Source organism: Dendronephthya gigantea, unplaced genomic scaffold (genome assembly GCF_004324835.1).
Source record: "Dendronephthya gigantea isolate DGI-Jeju-01 unplaced genomic scaffold, DenGig_1.0 000177F, whole genome shotgun sequence".
Lineage (NCBI taxonomy): Eukaryota > Metazoa > Cnidaria > Anthozoa > Malacalcyonacea > Nephtheidae > Dendronephthya > Dendronephthya gigantea.
The window spans coordinates 168,163-186,533 of record NW_021163187.1 but is presented as its reverse complement, the minus strand read 5'-3'; the positions used below and the strand labels follow the sequence as shown (position 1 = coordinate 186,533).

The following is an 18,371-nucleotide window of genomic DNA, read 5'->3' as shown; positions in this document are numbered from 1 at the left end:
ACTCTTTTGATAGAATCTCGTACTCGCCTTCTTTGAACCTTATTCCTTGTGACACAAGCTCTCCTTCTATAGTCTTCATTCCTAAAAAATGTAACCATTTTCACACCAATTCATTCAGACATTTAGACTGCTCCATTCATTCAACATAATACATGGCCAGATACTTTATGTTGTCTTGCCTGAGTGTTTATTTTACCCAATAGTTATTTTACCTGATCTTGGGAAATACGAGATTATTCGTTTAGTGTATATATCAAGGGAGTCGTCATCAATATCACTGAATCTCTCAATGCGTGTCATGTTAAATTCAGCAAGTCTGTTTTCCACTGTTCGCTTGCTGACACCAAGCATTAATGCCATTTGATTTTGAGTAAATCCCATATCTATAAAAGTACAGAAAAGCACATAGTATATATGATGTAATTTAAGAGAACAGTTTAAAATCATCCCTTCACTTCTCCCAAATTCATGATAATTGTTACTTTTTTATTGAAAAGTAAAATACAAACAAGTTGCCAAAACAATTTTTACCTTTAAAAAACATAAGCTGCTCTTGCGTAATAGAAAATCTTGGGCGTCCTCGCCTCCTGAGAGCTTCATCTGATGGAGCTTGATAAGGTTCATATCTTCTTTCTATCCCAAGATCTCTTTTCAATAATTGAACTGCTTTATTTATGCAGTCAACAACCTCCAATGGGATGACATCATGAGTTAATGCATTCTCAGCAAGTACTTCAAGTCGCATTGCACACAGCTCACGATCATCATAACTCGTGCTTTCACTTAACATGGTAATGACATCCTTGATAGCATTAATTAGTTCTGCTGTAAATGAATCCATAATGTATCTATATTAAATTGACCTAAAGGAAAAAACTATTCATCAGTGATTGCCCCCTCCCCTGAAAAAATGTAGCATATAGTATGCACATTGGGTATGGAATAGAAATAGATGGAATCTAATGTTAATGTGAGTTATGTGACATCCTTATTCTTTTCCATACAAAGGGGAGGGAGGGGATCCTCCTGTATATAATACATATTTAAAAATTTTGCCATGTTGCCTGCCCATGACATTAATTAAGCTATTAAGATTTTTGAATAGATTAGTATTTTCAAATGTTATATCAATGTTAAACAACTCTTTATAAAATGTTACAACACTATGTATGTCATGTATGTTGACGCAGATAATTCCTATATTAAAATAATTTACTCTAAAAACAAGGAGATATTGTTCAAGAACAGAGTATAAATCTTTGAACACATACCTTTATACTGAGATCTTCCAGGGGAAAAATATTTGCCAGCAAAATGCAAAAAAGCTTGGAAAATGTCGCGATACAAAATAACGGTGTGCGAACGTCGAAGTGTGAGTTGCGGAAAGGACTTTGAACGATATCTCATTTCAATAAACATGCGGCAAATTTCCATATTTTGATTTTATTTCCGTAAAATTTCTTTCAAGGAAGTATAAATAACAAGATGGAAGCATCTTGTTGATTCACTTCACAACATGATGAATCAACTTACAACAAGACGTGTCAAGAACGCACAAGTTACGTCAAATCAAAATATGCCGTGTCATTTCACTTGGACGCGAATCGTTTCACCTTTGGTGAAGCCATTTCACATCTTGTTGAGTGATTTCACATTTATTTGAGTGATTTCACATGATTTTGAATCTGTTCACATCTAGCTGAACGACGCCGCCTTTAACTGGGCCGTTTCACATTGAGTTACATTGTCGCATATTAGATCGAATCGCGTCTCATCTGGTTGAATGGTGTCGAATTTAGTTGAGCTATTTTAAAACACATCGGATGGCTGTAAAAAAGCATGAATTATTTGACAGCTTACTGGGTCACTCTTATACGACTTGTTGCGTCACTGCAAAATACATCAAGTCATTTCACTTGGTCCATACGAATCAGTTCAATAATAGCCGAATTAATACACAGTGAAGTGAATCGTTTCAACTTTGAACGAGTCATTTCTTGTTTTGTCCAGTCATATTACTACAATATGTTCAAGCATTTCTAAACACATTGAATCATTCGTGTTTGTTATGAATGATTTCTGTTTATGTCCATTCATTTCACACGTGTAACATTTTTGGTGGTAACGGCCGCCCATAGACAATTAGTATGTAAATATCTGGTAACCATCGCCGCTCAAGCGTGTATCTTTATATTATGATCACAAAGGTCTGGTACAGCTTTATGTAAAATCAACACTTTTCGATACATAACATAATTGATTGATTGGACATTACATGCAAAACTTTGAGAATCTGTTTTACACTTTAAAAAGGATTCAGCAACAGACGAGTGAGACGACTTGTCAAACTATCGCAAGCAACTGAGTAAGTTGACAAAAATTGTGCGCTATTGCCGATTTACCAACCGGCGTCGCGTCACTACCCGTGCCTAGTTTCAGGTCAGCTCCTCTGTCATCAAGAGCATTGAGAGGTCGAGTGTGAGCTCTGATTGTTATAATTAGTATGCAAATATCTGGTTACCATCGCTGCTCAAGCGTGTATCTTTATATTATGATCACAAAGGTCTGGTACAGCTTTATGTAAAATCAACACTTTTCGATATACATGGTGTATCAAAATAAACCCCTATTCGAAGGAAGCTGCTGTTGGAATTTGAATGCATGATTATGCACTAGAAACAGCATATTGATTAGGTTAGGGCATTCAAATTGAGCGTCTCGTTTTACATTTTAATCACACGTGAGTTTGATGTAATCATAATAATGCATTCAAATGCTAAATAAGGTTGATTTAAATACGGGATATGTTCTTTTATACAACTTGTAGTTTGAAATAAACCCCACGAAACGATTGAAAATGGAGCGACTGTGGACCAAATTAAAACAGTTTTTGCCAACTATGCGTCTTTCTGAAGCGAGAAGTTCTGATGAGTTGAAACCCAAACAAAGTATGAAGGTCGAAGTCAAATACCAACATATTTCAGATGCCGAAGAGGAAGCCGTGAATTTGAAAGATCATCTTTTCAAATCTCGCTCAATCGACGAGATTCTGGATCATGTAGGATTGAGGCTTCTTCATTGGAAAGTCTTGACGTTTCTTTGTCTCCTAGTTATGACATGTGGTCTGGGAACAGCCATATTACCCGCTATACTTCCCAGTTTGAAATCAGACTGGAATATCTCTTCAATTATGGCTGGGGTATTGACAATCTCTACATCAGCCGGAAAAATCGTTGGGACACCGTTTTGGGGTTGGGTATCGGACAAATACGGTAGAAAGCCTTCAGTTATTGGCGGTGCGGCGTTCATATTTGTTTTCTCATGTGTGAGCGCGTTTTCAACAAACTATTACTGGCTTTGGATAAACCTTTTCTTCGTTGGCTATGGACTGACTATAGTATTTCAGACTTATGTCACGATAGTCGAATTATTTCCTACAAGATACCGTTCTATGTTTTCTGTATTAATCGCTGTCTTCTGGCCTCTGGGATTTCTACTTTCGGCTGTTGTTTCAATGGAGCTTTCGGTGATCGGTTATCATTGGGCTCTGGCCACCGTGTGTTTTCCGAGCGCAGTTGTCCTTATCGCTAGTATTGTATTTCTTCCGGAATCACCACATTTTTACCTTGCAGCCGGAGACGAGAAGAAAGCTTTAAACATTTTACAAGATTTGGCGCCTGAAATGGATTTTAGCGACACAATAATTGGGAAACACGGTCCCAATATACAGAGGGCAGATTTTACACAACTATTTCGCTCAGGTCATTGGAAAATCACAACATGCGCCTTAATTGTGTCTTTTAGCATATTCCTATCGCATTATGACTTGATATACACCTCGTCTGACGTGGCAGGCAGTCAAAATTATACATCTACGACAACTGGTTTGCAACACGAGGATATAACAAGCAGCCACATGTATGCCATTATGGCCTGGATGAATTTGCCAGAAGTTGTGCTTATTATCGCAGCCGCTATGAGTTGTTACGTTTTCGCAGTTAAAACAATACTTTTAACAGTTGTGTCGTTGACACTCTTATTACAGATCTTTGCATTGTTCGTCGTAAACCGAAAAATTCCATTACTCATAATCACAATGTTATCTCGTGGCCTTCTTGCAACTTGCGCATCACTCCTGAACGTATTTGTATCTCTGGTTTACCCGACAGAAATTCGTAGCGTTGGTTTGGGCACTTGTGTCTTTGCTGGTCGTATCGGAATTCTCCTAGGACCATTCATCTTTGAGACATGGTTCGCCAAAAAGTATTTTTATGGAACAGTTTTGAACGTGGCAATAATATTCGCCTTATTTATAGCAACTGTCTTGCTGCCGACGCGTAACGCTACCCTAAACTAAGTAAAGCACTAAAGACATTGTTACACGGACAAAATAATATATTTTATTTTGTTGTAACAGATTTTCTACAAATCCGTAATATTTGCTAATTTGATCGAATAAAACCAGTGTTTGTTAACCAATCCAAAACATTCTCAAAATCCGAATTAATATAATTTGCAAACTCTACTGAGTCTTAAAGAAGAGGCAAAAATTTGCCTATCATCTGCATATAGGCAGGGAGCTATCTTCTTGACACAATTGGGTAGATCATTAATATATATTACATATTATCATATTTGTAATTGATCGCGTCGCGTAGCGACAGCGATCTATAAGCCGTTTTCCACTTCAACCGTATCGTAGCGAAACGTAGCGTATCTTATTGTTTTAAAGTCATTAGTTCTGGCTGAATAGTCGGAAACAAAGAAATACGCTACGATACGGTTGAAGTGGAAAACAGGCCATAGTTTCGGCTTGGTTTTTTTTTATTTTGCAGGCCATATCACCCTAATCGGGAACCTGCGCACAGGTAAGTTGCTAGTTAGTTAGAATCGATAAAGCGATCAAAATGCTAGCAAGTGCTATCTTTATCTTTACACTCATTACACATACAACTAACTGCACACGCCGAGCAGAGTAAGCCTGCACTAAAGGATTTCAAGCAGTTTCGAAATGGGCTGTTGTGTGTTTCTCCTGCTTTCAACATGCGACTATAGTTCGGTATATTGTTCATTTTTATTATTAAGAACATTTACGACACAAAATTTGCATAGCTGGGCTGGCTACGCCGCTGTGAACGACGCGATCATATAACGCCTAGTAGGCGTAACGAACATTCTACATAATATTTCAATAAATATCGATAAATGAAATTCATCGCTAAATTGCAGCTATGTTCTCTTCTTGCATTGCAATTAATAAAGTGAATAAATTCACATAGTTGAAAGAAATGGTTAGATTAGGGAAAATTTCGTCCCAAAATCAACTCAATCATTCTCATGGTGTGATAAGAAATATCTTGCTTTCGCATTAAAAGTTCAAGCAGTTAAATGTTCGACTCATTGAGCCAATAATGTTCCAACATTCCAACAAGGTATGTATCATGTCAGTAATGTAAAAAGTTATTTTTTAGATTAAAAGCTTTAAGGAACGAAGCTACCGAAAATAAAAAGAGCGTTTTTTACATTGTCAAATTAGGGAGAGCAGTAATTGGTGTAAGCTGTTTTGTTTCCCAGCCATTTTTTTGGGTCATTTACTTACGTTAGTTTGTTTGTACCTGGCAAAGTTAATAAAATAAAATAGAATACATTTTTTTGGTAGTTGGAAATTTTTAAAGTGCTTGCGATTGGAGAAGCTAAGTGTTATAATCACTGCATGCCTTGTTTCCCTCAAGTATACCTAGTAATTTCAACACCAGGGAATAATAATCCTTAAAGTGTAATCCCAGAAAGTTAAACACCGAGTTTTATAAGAAGAGTAAATAAATGACAAACAACCTTTCTTGAGTAGGCTTTACTAATACACTAACAAAAATTACAAAATGGCTTCTAATTTATAACTGCACGCGTAAAAATCATCATGTTGATGCAAGTTGTTAAAAACAGGAGTGAACAATGTTGTGCTGCACCCTGTGAACAGTATTCTTAACAATGTTGTTGAAGCTTGTTGAATCATCAATGTTGTTGCAACTTGTTACAACATTGCATCGTGATTGCGTCAACATTGATGATTCAACAAGGTTACCAATACTGTTCCCAGTGTGCAGCATTTTTCACCCATTTTCCACCTTATAAAATCAAGCAGTTAAATGTAGCATTCATCGAACCAATGGTTTTAGCCCACATCCCAACAATGTCAGCATCTCCTAACGTTGTCTGTTTTCAGTTAATGATTAGTCCAATGTACTCTAACAATGCCAATGGACGTTTCTAAAAAAAAACCGACTGCTAACAAGCAACTTGATACACTCCTCACAGAGAGTCTCTTTCTCATATCCGGTGATATTTCTCTATTTCTTCATAGGCAGCCCAGACATGTTTTATTATTATGACCGAGTAGACTCGTGTGAACGCGCGAGCCGCTACGAGAACGAAAACATGTCTGGGCTGCCTATGATTTCTTCGACTTCTCTTCGCGATTGTAAACATCCTGTAGTTCACGAACAACATCGGATGAACGGAAATAAAAATAAGAGTAGCGACTTGTTCTGAAACTACAAACTTCACAAAAATTAGCACCAGAACTAATTCGACAAAATTAAGTGTTGCTAAGAGGATTAAAAGGTTTTTCCTCGATATAGCTGTTCAAAGAAATATTGGATAATGTGTCGCTAAATATCCATCAAAATTCATCACAAACAGAGTCAGTGATGAAAATCCCAAGAATGCAGATGATACGTCGACTAAAGTGAGCGCTAATCTTCTATTGCTGTCCTCAGTTAACCATAACATCGCAGCAGTTGCTATGACTGGATGATTAATCAAGACCACAAGTAAGTCGCTACAGGACAAAATCATTATCATGAAATAACACAATTTCTTTCGAAGCTGCGCTGATCTCCAAAAACTGGTTATGACCAAGGAATTAAAAAACACTCCGGAGAAATGGAAACAGACATTTACGTTAAACAGAGATATTAGGTGTATTGGGTATTTTAACTCCACAGAAAAATGTTTAAAGTACAACACAAAATGCATTATATTGAAGTATATATGCTTTGAAGTATATGTGCATGTATTTCATTAATGACGGTCATTAACATAATTATAATAAAAAAATTCATATAACATAATTACTTTATAAATAAATAATTAACATTTTATGCCAATATACAGTTGGAGGTAAAAGTTTGAGTCCAGTGACTGTATTTCGTTGTTTTAGCAGCATATATTAATATTCTACAGAAAACCTTACCGAAATAAATAAGTAAAAAAGTAAACTGAAAAATACATGCTGTACCGGAAACAAGTATGACATGTTATGATAGTCATTTAACGTATGTTGATGTGCAAACATGCATTACATGTCAATGCATAGTATCCCTCTTTTTTGCTCTTGAAACGGCCTTTATTCTTGCTGGCATAGATTCCATAGGCAGTGGCGTAGCCAGCCTGACGATTTAGTCATGCTATGCAAATTTTATGTTTTTATCATTATTCATTTGTTTAGAAATTCATTGTTTTCACAGTCAATGAAAACCAAAATATAAGCATAGCATGACTAAATTGTCGGGCTGGCTACGCCACTGTCCATAGGTTTTTTAATGTCGCACGTTCAATACCTTGCCAGCATTCGTTGACCACTTGCCTCAAGTCATCCTGGCTGGTGGGTCTGTGCCTCGCCCTTTTCCGGTTAAAACGGTCGTACAAGTGTTCCATCTGGAATTTGAGGTGGAATGCCATGAGAACGAGATCACCAGAACGAGTTTGCTTCTAAAAGATTTCTGGCACCGCATAGAAGATGTGCATGTGCTTAGGGTGATTATTATGAGTTAGACGCGCGATCATCTTTGTACCATATGAAATTCCATGTCCTTGAAGAATCGCCGGGATGGTACTTTTCTTTAATTAGGCTCCTATTATATCTTTCAATATTGCCAAACCCAACATGACCGAAGCAGCTAAAAGTTTGCTTGAGTAGGATTTAGTTTCTTCGAACCTCTCCAAGGTTAGTTGCATACCATCTTTTGAAATTCTCACTTTTTCTGCGATCTTACAAGGAAAGAATCCTTCAATACTTAATGCAACTATTTGTCCTTGTGCACCATCACTTTGCCCATTTTCCCACCCATCTTAGCAGTGTAAAGGAATGAGGAATTTATTTTGTTATAATTTAGATCATTAGGACCAAAACAGTGTGCGATTAATATGGTTTACAGTACTGAATCACTAGCACGCATGTCTTAACTCGAATACGCAGCCAGGATTTAATACTGGAATTCTACAACAACTGGACTCAAACTTTTGTCCCCTACTGTATCATTAACAAAAGATGTCCAGTTTTTGCAACGACAAACTTGCAAAGTTTGCTCTCCTGAAGGCCCTCTTGCCGAAAAGTGTTTTATCCACTTTAGGCAATTTTTTTATGCTAAGTTATTTGAAGACGCTGCCACGATGCTCCCTGGTTATGTCATGATGATTTTAATTACGGTGAAAATATCTTTAATTTTCAATTCGCCACATAAAGTCACGCATAAATGCCTATTCATAGGCTGAAATTTAAAGCCTTCCATTAGCTGGAGTGTTTTCAGTGGCGTAGCCAGCCTGAGGATTTAGTCATGCTATGCAAATTTTATGTTATTATCATTATTCATTTCTTTAGAAATTCATTGTTTTCACAGTCAATGAACACCAAAATATTAGAATACTATGACTAAACTCTCGGCCTGGTTACGCCACTGAATATGTTGAATCTAGAAAGACCAACTTTAAGGTGCGACAAATGAAACTACACGTTTTATCAAGTACATCGAGTGGTCGAGAGTGACCACTTTTGTAACTAATTTGTATGCAAATATCTTGTAACCATCGCTGCTCAAGCGTGTATCTTTATATTATGATCACAAAGGTCTTCTACAGCTTTGTGTAAAATCATATAGATCGATATAATTTGAACTAAACCCCAGCAAACAATTGAAAATGGAACGACTACGGACCAAATTAAAACAGTTTTTCCCGACAATGCATCTTTCCGAAGCGAAAAGTTCTGATGAGTTGAAACCCAAACAAAGTATGAAGGTAGAAGTCAAATACCAAAATATTTCAGATGCCGAAGAGGAAGCCGTCAATTTGAAAGATAATCTTTTCAAATTTCGCTCAATCGACGAGATTCTGGATGATATAGGATTGAGGCTTCTTCATTGGAAAGTCTTCGCGTTTCTTTGTCTCCTAGTTATGACATGTGGTCTGGGAACAGCCATATTACCCGCTATACTTCCGAGTTTGAAATCAGACCAGAATATCTCTGCAATTATGGCTGGGGTATTGACAATCTCTTCATCTGCTGGAAAGATCGTTGGGACGCCGTTTTGGGGTTGGGTGTCAGACAAATACGGTAGAAAGCGTTCAATTATTGGCGGGGCGGCGTTCATATTTGTTTTCTCATGTGTGAGCGCGTTTTCAACAAACTATTACTGGCTTTGGATAAACCTTTTCTTGGTTGGCTGTGGAATGACTATAATATTTCAGAGTTATATCACGATAGTGGAATTATTTCCTACAAAATACCGTTCCATGTTTTCTGTATTAATCGTCGTCTTCTGGCCACTAGGATTTCTACTTTCAGCTGTTGTTTCAATGGAGCTTTCAGTGATCGGTCATCATTGGGCTCTGGCCACCGTGTGTTTTCCCAGCGCAGTTGTCCTTATCGGTAGTATTGTATTTCTTCCAGAATCACCACATTTTTACCTTGCAGCCGGAGACGAGAAGAAAGCTTTAAACATTTTACAAGATTTTGCGCCTGAAATGGATTTCAGCGACACAATAATTTTGAAACACGGTCCCAAGATACCGAGGGCAGATTTTACACAGTTATTTCGCTCAGGTTATTGGAAAATCACAACATGCGCCTTAATTGTGTCTTTTAGCATATTCATAGTGCATTATGACTTGATATACACCTCCTATGACGTGGCAGACAATCAAAATTATACATCTACGACAACTGGTTTGCAACACGAGGATATAACAAGCAGTCATATGTATGCCATTATGGCCTGGATGAACTTGCCAGAATTTGTGTTCATTATCGCAGCCGCTATAAGTTGTTACGTTTTTACGGTTAAAACAGTACTTTTAATAGTTGTGTTGTTGACACTCTTATTACAGATCTTTGCATTGTTCGTCGTAAACCGAAGAATTCCATTACTCATAATCACAATGTTATCTCGTGGCTTTCTTGCAACTGGCGTATCACTCCTGAACGTCTTTGTATCTCTGGTTTACCCAACAGAAATTCGTAGCGTTGGTTCGGGCACTTGTGTCACTGCTGGTCGTATCGGAATTCTCCTAGGACCGTTCATCTTCGAGACATGGTTCGCCAAAAAGTATTTTTATGGAACCGTTTTTAATGCCGCAGTAATATTTGCCGTATTTATAGGAACAGTTTTGCTGCCGACGCAGCCGTAAATCCGTAATATTTGCTAAATTTGATCGAAAAAACCAATGTTCTTTACCAATCCAAAACATTCTCCAAATCTGAAATAATATAATTTGCCAACTCTACAGAGTCTTAAGAATAGACAAAAATTTTCCTATCATCCGCATGTAGGCAGGGAGTTGTCTTCTTGACACAATTGGTAGATCATTAATATATATTACGTATATAATTATTATTTGTAATTAGTATTAATTTCGAGGAGAGTATTGATTTTCCTGCATTCTGATTCGTCAAGATTCACTGTCTCTGAAGTGATAGTCACGATCTTGGCCGATTACTATACCTTTTTGTTGTTGTTTTTCAAATGAAAAAATTGGAGTAACTATAAATTGTTATGAAATTATGTTGTTTATTATTTGTAAACACCTCGAAACTTGTACTAAAACAATTAATCGCCTTAGGCTCGGTGATTAATGTAATCACATCGCCTTCGGCGTCCGATTAAGAAATAGAAAACATTTTCCGTGTTTCTATACAGTTCTAGAAACACGCGTCGGAGTTTGGGAGAACGAGAAATAATCAATGGGGCGGGTTTTTCCACGTTATTTCGACTTCCCCCAAACTTTCACAAGTGTTTCTATAACTATATGGAAACACAGGAAAAAATGTTTTCTATTATTTTTATAAAATAACTCAAGAAAAAGATTTTGTACAAATATAATAATTCGTTTTCCGCTGATTAGGTTCTTTCCGCTGTTCCTGAGGGTATAACTTACAAACGGAACACTCTTAAATGTACGGTACGATTTCTTTGCACATATTTGGCCAATACCACACTTCTTTAGCTCGTCTAAGACATGCTTGTGCCCCTAAATGGCTTGAGTGGAATTTTTCACGAGCTTGCGGTATTACCATACGATCACCCTTGAGTATAATGCCTGTAGGGTCAATTGTTCTCTAAAGGTCGAGTATTTCCGAAGTTGCGAAGGAACCTTTTTCACCGACTCATGCAGGCCTCCCATCTTCTATTACTTGCTCCAACGCTAGACGTTCCGGATCTTCCTGAGTGAAACATCGAATTCTCTGGAGTGTATTCTTCTTGGCGTGTCCTGTAATGTTCTGTGCGACGTTAACTTGCCCGATACCAATTTCACCGGTCACGTTTGCATCGCTCGTAAACACATCAGCACGTTTCTCTTTCTCCTGAGGGCTCTGAGAATCCGGAAGAAATGCTCTGCTCATGTGACTGTAAAGTCATATTTCTGCGGCCTAAGTAGCATTCGTTACAGTTGCTTTGGGGCGGAGTGAAGACTTTTCTTAAATATCGTTTCGAGTGGCTTGTGATCCGTTTCCACCAGCACGTTTCTACCATATAAATACGTCTCGAATTTCTCCATCCCAAACACGATAGCTGGCAATTCTTTTTCAATTTGCGCGTAATTGACTTCGGTCTGGGTCAGCGATCGAGACGCATAAGCCACTGGCAGGCCATCTTGCATCAAGCAAACTCCGAATCCATGCAACGAAGCATCACATTGGAGAACGGGGGTTAAGGTGTGATCGAAATACCTTAGGATTGGAGCTGATGTCATGATTCGTTTTACTTCAGAGAAAGCGCTCCATCCCACATAAACTCATTTCCCTCCTTAATTATTTCTCGCAACCAGTGGCGTAACTAGAACGATAATGGGGGGGTGAATATTCATATATCCAGTTCTGCCCTACGGATTTCTTTTGTAATTGCAATAGCTTACAATAGAAATCCGTCTGGCAGAACTGAATATATGACTATCCACCCACCCAACTATCGTTCTCGTTACGACCCTGCTCGCAACTGTCTTGTCACCTCGGACAACTTTGGAGCAAATCTGCGCAGATAGTTGGCCATTACCCAACACGCGCTGTACAGCCTGCTTTTCTTTCAGTTGAGGCATTTCAGTTATCGCCCTCACTTTACCCTCTACTGGTTTAAGACCATCTGCTGTTAGTAAATGTCCCATGTACGATACATCTTTACATCGAAGTTTCAATTTCCCACTGTTTAGCTTCACCCCTTCACTCTGCATTGTTGTAATACATTCAAGAGGTTAACATCATCACCTTCACGAGCTTCGCCTTGCGTTTCGCCACAACCAAACACCAGGATATTATCAGCTATCGCCTAACATCCCTTTAACCCAACCAACCCTTCATCCAATCTTTTTTGAAATCCCTCCGGAGCTGGTGAGATTCCAAACGGCATTCTTAACCACCTGTGTCTTCCACAAGGCGTCCCAAAGGTCGTAGCAAAACTGCTCTCCTCATCTAAAACAACTTGCCAAAATCCATTCTTCGCAGCCATTACAGTAAAACATCTCGCCTTCGACAACTGCGGTAGAATATTTTCTATGGTTGGGAGAGGATAGTGGTTCCTCTTCAGGGCTTGATTGGGATGCTTCTGATCAATACACACCCGGATACGACCATCTTTCTTTCGGGCTACCACCAATGCCGATATCCCATTTGTTGGAACGTTCAAGAGAAGTAAGACACGGAGTTCCACCAATATGTTCAGTTTCTTCTTTAATGGGAATTTTCCTTGTGGGAAACTGCACCGGAGTTATTGTAGGATCTATTTCAAGATGCAAGGTTGCCAACAAATACGTCCGAAAATGCATCTGTCATACTTTCTTCGAAAATACCTTTGACAGTTCTCTGAGAATCGAAGTACTTACACTAAGAAAATTTTCTTCATTGACCGACAACAACTGCATCTGTTGTCTTGCTGTGGAGCCCAACAAAGGTCTAGAGTCGCCCTTTATCACCAAAAATTCAACACTATATTACTTACCATTTTTGAATTCACCACTCTCACTCTTTTCCTTCCTAGGGGATTCTCCTGACTCTTATAATACATAACTAAAGTCGTGTCTGTACTTTCAAGAGAAGCTTAAATTTCCTTAACATTAATCGCGTTCAGCTCGTGTTTTGCGCGCATTTCTTAACTCTCGAAACATTCCCGCAGTGGCGTACGAGAGACGATAATTGGGGGGCACATATTGAAATATTCATGTTATGCAAGATTGATGTATTTTCCAATCTATTGTCTTTACAGGTATTTTAATATGAATATATGAATATGTTCCCCCCCCCCCCCCCCCATTAACGTGTCTCGCACGCCACTGCATTCCCGCGTGTTTGGATCAGTCTATTTCTATGACCTATCCTGGCTATCCAAATGCGGAAACCATTTTAAAGTAATTGTTCAATAAGAACCGACTGGTTTTACAAATTGTAATGCGATAGGAGTTTGTGGCTGAAATGCTGAAAATAATATTATGCGTTCTAGAAGTGTACATAACATAATTGATTGATTGGACATTACATGCAAAACTTTGAGAATCTGTTTTACACTTTAAAAACGATTCAGCAACAGACGAGTGAGACGACTTGTCAAACTATCGCAAGCAACTGAGTAAGTTGACAAAAATTGTGCGCTATTGCCGATTTACCAACCGGCGTCGCGTCACTACCCGTGCCTAGTTTCAGGTCAGCTCCTCTGTCATCAAGAGCATTGAGAGGTCGAGTGTGAGCTCTGATTGTTACAATTAGTATGCAAATATCTGGTTACCATCGCTGCTCAAGCGTGTATCTTTATATTATGATCACAAAAGTCTGGTACAGCTTTGCGCAAAATCATCACTTTCCGATATACATGGTGTATTAAAATAAACCTACCCCCTATTAAAATGAAGCTTCTGTTGGAATTGAATGCATGATTATGCACTAGAAATAGCATATTGATTAGGTTAGGGCATTCAAATTGAGCGTCTCGTTTTACATTTTAATCACCCGTGAGTTTGATGTAATAATAATAATGCATTCAAATGCTAAATAAGGTTTTAATTGGGAGTACTTTTCTTTTATACACCTTGTAGTTTGAACTAAACATGCAGCAAACGAGTGAAAATGGAACGACTATGGACCAAATTAAAACAGTTTTTGCCGACTATACGTCTTTCTGATGGGAGAAGTTCTGATGAGTTGAAACCCAAACAAAGTACGAAGGTCGAAGTCAAATACCAACATATTCCGGATGCCGAAGAGGAAGCCGTCAATTTGAAAGATAATCTTTTCAAATCTACCTCAATTGATGAGATTCTGGATCATGTAGGATTGAGGCTTCTTCACTGGAAAGTCTTCGCGTTTCTTTGTCTCCTAGTTATGACATGTGGTCTGGGAACAGCCATTTTACCCGCTATACTTCCGAGTTTGAAACCAGACTGGAATATCTCTTCAATTATGGCTGGGATATTGACAATCTCTACATCAGCCGGAAAGATCGTTGGGACGCCGTTTTGGGGTTGGGTGTCGGACAAATACGGTAGAAAGCGTTCAATTATTGGCGGTGCCGCGTTCATACTTGTTTTCTCATGTGTGAGTGCGTTTTCAACAAACTATTACTGGCTTTGGATAAACCTTTTCTTCGTTGGCTGTGGACTGACTATAATATTTCAGAGTTATATCACGATAGTGGAATTATTTCCTACAAATTACCGTTCCATGTTTTCTGTATTAATCGTCGTCTTCTGGCCACTAGGATTTCTACTTTCAGCTGTTGTTTCAATGGAGCTTTCAGTGATCGGTCATCATTGGGCTCTGGCTACCGTGTGTTTTCCCAGCGCAGTTGTCCTTATCGGTAGTATTGTATTTCTTCCGGAATCACCACATTTTTACCTTGCAGCCGGAGACGAGAAGAAAGCTTTAAACATTCTACAAGATTTTGCGCCTGAAATGGATTTCAGCGACACAATAATCCGGAAACACGGTCCCAATATACAGAGGGCAGATTTTACACAGCTATTTCGCTCAGGTTATTGGAAAATCACAATATGCGCCTTAATTGTGTCTTTTAGCATATTCCTATCGCATTATGACTTGATATACACCTCGTCTGACGTGGCAGACAGTCAAAATTATACATCTACGACAACTGGTTTGCAAAACGAGGATATAACAAGCAGTCACATGTATGCCATTATGGCCTGGATGAACTTGCCAGAATTTGTGTTCATTATCGCAGCCGCTATGAGTTGTTACGTTTTCACGGTTAAAACAGTACTTTTAATAGTTGTGTCGTTGACACTCCTGTTACAGATCTTTGCATTGTTCGTTGTAAACCGAAGAATTCCATTACTCATAATCACAATGTTATCTCGTGGCTTTCTTGCAACTGGCGTATCACTCCTGAACGTCTTTGTATCTCTGGTTTACCCGACAGAAATTCGTAGCGTTGGTTCGGGCACTTGTGTCACTGCTGGTCGTATCGGAATTCTCCTAGGACCGTTCATCTTTGAGACATGGTTCGCCAAAAAGTATTTTTATGGAACCGTTTTTAATGTCGCAGTAATATTTGCCTTATTTATTTCGACAGTTTTGCTGCCGACGCAGCCGTAAATCCGTAATATTTGCTAAATTTGATCGAATAAAACCAGTGAAATAATATAATTTGCCAACTCTACAGAGTCTTAAGAATAGACAAAAATTTTCCTATTATCCGCATATAGGCAGGAAGTTGTCTTCTTGACACAATTGGGTGGATCATTAATATATATTACGTATATATTTGTAATTAGTATTAATTTCGAGGTGAGTATTGATTTTCCTGCATTCTGATTCGTCAAGATTCACTGTCTCTGAAGTGATAGTCACTGCCCGATGACTATAGCTTTTTGTTATTGTTTTTCAAATGAAAAAATTGGAGTAACTATAAATTTTTATGAAATTATGTTGTTTATTATTTGTAAACACCTCGAAACTTATACTAAAGCAATTAGTCGCCCGAGGCTTGGTGATTAATGTAGTAATCACATCGCCTTCGGCGACCGATTAAGAAATAGAAAACATTTTCCGTGTTTCTACACAGTTATAGAAACACGCGTCGGAGTTTGGGAGAACAAGAAATAATCAATGGGGCGGGTTTTTCCACGCTATTTCGACTTCCCCCAAACTCTCACCAGTGTTTCTATAACTATATGGAAACACAGAAAAAAATGTTTTCTACTATTTTTATAAAATAACTCAACAAAAAGATTTTTTACAAATATTATAATTCGATTTTCGCTGATTAGTTGACATACTTGTGTTCCTAAATGCCTTGAGTGGATTTTTTCACGAACTCCTGACGTAGAGCTTGCGGTATTACCATACGATCACCCTTGAGTATAATGCCTGTACGGCATTCTTCTCTAAAGGTCGAGTATTTCCGAAGTTTCGAAGGAACTTTTTTTACCGACTCAGGCCACCCATCTTCTATTACTTGCTCCAACGCTAGACGTTCCGAATCTTCCTGAGTGAAACGTCGAATTCTCTGGAGTGTATCCTTTCTAATTGGCATGTTCTGTAATGTTCTGTACGACGTTAACCAATTTCACCGGTCAAGTTTGCATCACTCATAAACACATCAGCTAGCACGTTTCTCTTCCTTCTGAGGGCTCCGAGAATCTAGAAGAAATGCACTACTCAGTACCTCAGCCATCACCACCATGCATTGATCTTTTCTTATATGTGACTGTAAAGTCATATTTTTGCGGCCTAAGTAGCATTCGTGGTAGTTGCTTTGGGGCGGAGTGAAGACTTTTCTTAAATATCGTTTCGAGTGGCTTGTGATCCGTTTCCACCAGCACGTTTCTACCACGTAAATACGTCTCGAATTTCTCCATCCCAAACACGATAGCTAGCAATTCTTTTTCAATTTGCGCGTAATTGACTTCGGTCTGGGTCAGCGATCAAGACGCATAAGCCACTGGCAGGCCATCTTGCATCAAGCAAACTCCGAATCCATGCAACGAAGCATCACATTGGAGAACGGGGGTTAAGGTGTGATCGAAATACCTCAAGATTGGAGCTGATGTCATGATTCCTTTTTACTTCAGAGAAAGCGCTCCATCTCACATAAACTCATTTTCACCTCAGCCAACTTTGGAGCAAATCTGTGCAGATAGTTGGCGATACCCAACACGCGCTGTACAGCCTGCTTTTCTTTCGGTTAAGACATTTCAGTAATCGCCTTCACTTTGTCCTAGCTCTTCTGGTTTAAGACCATCAGCCGGAAAAATCGTTGGCCGTTGGGACGCCGTTTTGGGGTTGGGTGTCGAACAAATACGGTAAAAAGGGTTCAGTTATTGGCGGGGCGGCGTTCATACTTGTTTTCTCATGTGTGAGCGCGGTATTTTTATGAAAAGGTATTTTTATGGAACCGTTTTTAATGTCGCAATAATATTCGCCTTATTTATAACAACTGTCTTGCTGCCGACGCTTCCTTAAACTAAGTAAAGCATTAGAGACATTCTTATACACGGACAAAATAATATATTTTACTTGCTGTAACAGATTTTCTACAAATCATAATATTTGCTAAATGTGATGGAACAAAACATGTGTTTGTTAACACTTAACCAATCCAAAACATTCTCCAAGTCCGAATTAAATTAATATCATTTACCAACTCTACAAAGTCGTAAAAAGAGGCAAAAATTTTCCTATCATCCCCATATATGCAGGGAGTTGTCTTCTTGACACAATTGGGTGGATCATTAATATATATTACGTATATATTTGTAATTAGTATTAATTTCGAGGTGAGTATTGATTTTCCTGCATACTGATTCGTCAAGATTCAATACTGCGTACCCTGAGGTTTGAACAGACAAAGGTTCACTGTTATATCTATTTGTTTCTGATAATAAAATCGAAAAAATTCCGATATTAAACAGGCAAATAGTTACCCCAAAGTAAAAATTTTGCAGATATCACGCGTACATGATTTATAGGATTAAAGAAATACTATTTGCTAGCTTATAGAAAACTATACTGAGAATCACCAATATAATACATGGAAAAAAAAGATCTACATCCTCCTAAGATGAAGTTTGAACTTGGTAAGAGAACCTTTAGA

The 18,371-nt window shown here is 38.3% G+C and overlaps 3 protein-coding genes across 3 annotated transcripts; all 3 read left to right on the top strand.

The window, feature by feature from the left end:
- The first annotated feature begins 2,750 nt into the window (after positions 1 to 2,750).
- LOC114538199 (putative transporter SVOPL) lies at positions 2,751 to 4,536 on the top strand. The gene has a single exon (XM_028559351.1). The coding sequence runs from the start codon at positions 2,858 to 2,860 to the stop codon at positions 4,355 to 4,357; it is 1,500 nt and encodes a 499-aa protein (XP_028415152.1). The 5' UTR covers positions 2,751 to 2,857; the 3' UTR covers positions 4,358 to 4,536.
- A 4,482-nt stretch (positions 4,537 to 9,018) lies between these two features.
- LOC114538212 (putative transporter SVOPL) lies at positions 9,019 to 10,464 on the top strand. Its single transcript, XM_028559361.1, has one exon. The coding sequence runs from the start codon at positions 9,019 to 9,021 to the stop codon at positions 10,462 to 10,464; it is 1,446 nt and encodes a 481-aa protein (XP_028415162.1).
- Positions 10,465 to 14,315: 3,851 nt separating this feature from the next.
- LOC114538200 (putative transporter SVOPL) lies at positions 14,316 to 16,428 on the top strand. Its single transcript, XM_028559352.1, has one exon. It carries the CDS (start codon positions 14,384 to 14,386, stop codon positions 15,869 to 15,871), a length of 1,488 nt encoding a protein of 495 aa, XP_028415153.1. The 5' UTR covers positions 14,316 to 14,383; the 3' UTR covers positions 15,872 to 16,428.
- The last annotated feature ends 1,943 nt before the right edge of the window (positions 16,429 to 18,371 follow it).

Excerpts from the sequence above, each read along its gene's own strand:
- LOC114538199 (XM_028559351.1), top strand. The coding sequence starts at position 2,858 with ATGGAGCGACTGTGGACCAAATTAAAACAGTTTTTGCCAACTATGCGT.
- LOC114538200 (XM_028559352.1), top strand. The coding sequence starts at position 14,384 with ATGGAACGACTATGGACCAAATTAAAACAGTTTTTGCCGACTATACGT.
- LOC114538212 (XM_028559361.1), top strand. The coding sequence starts at position 9,019 with ATGCATCTTTCCGAAGCGAAAAGTTCTGATGAGTTGAAACCCAAACAA.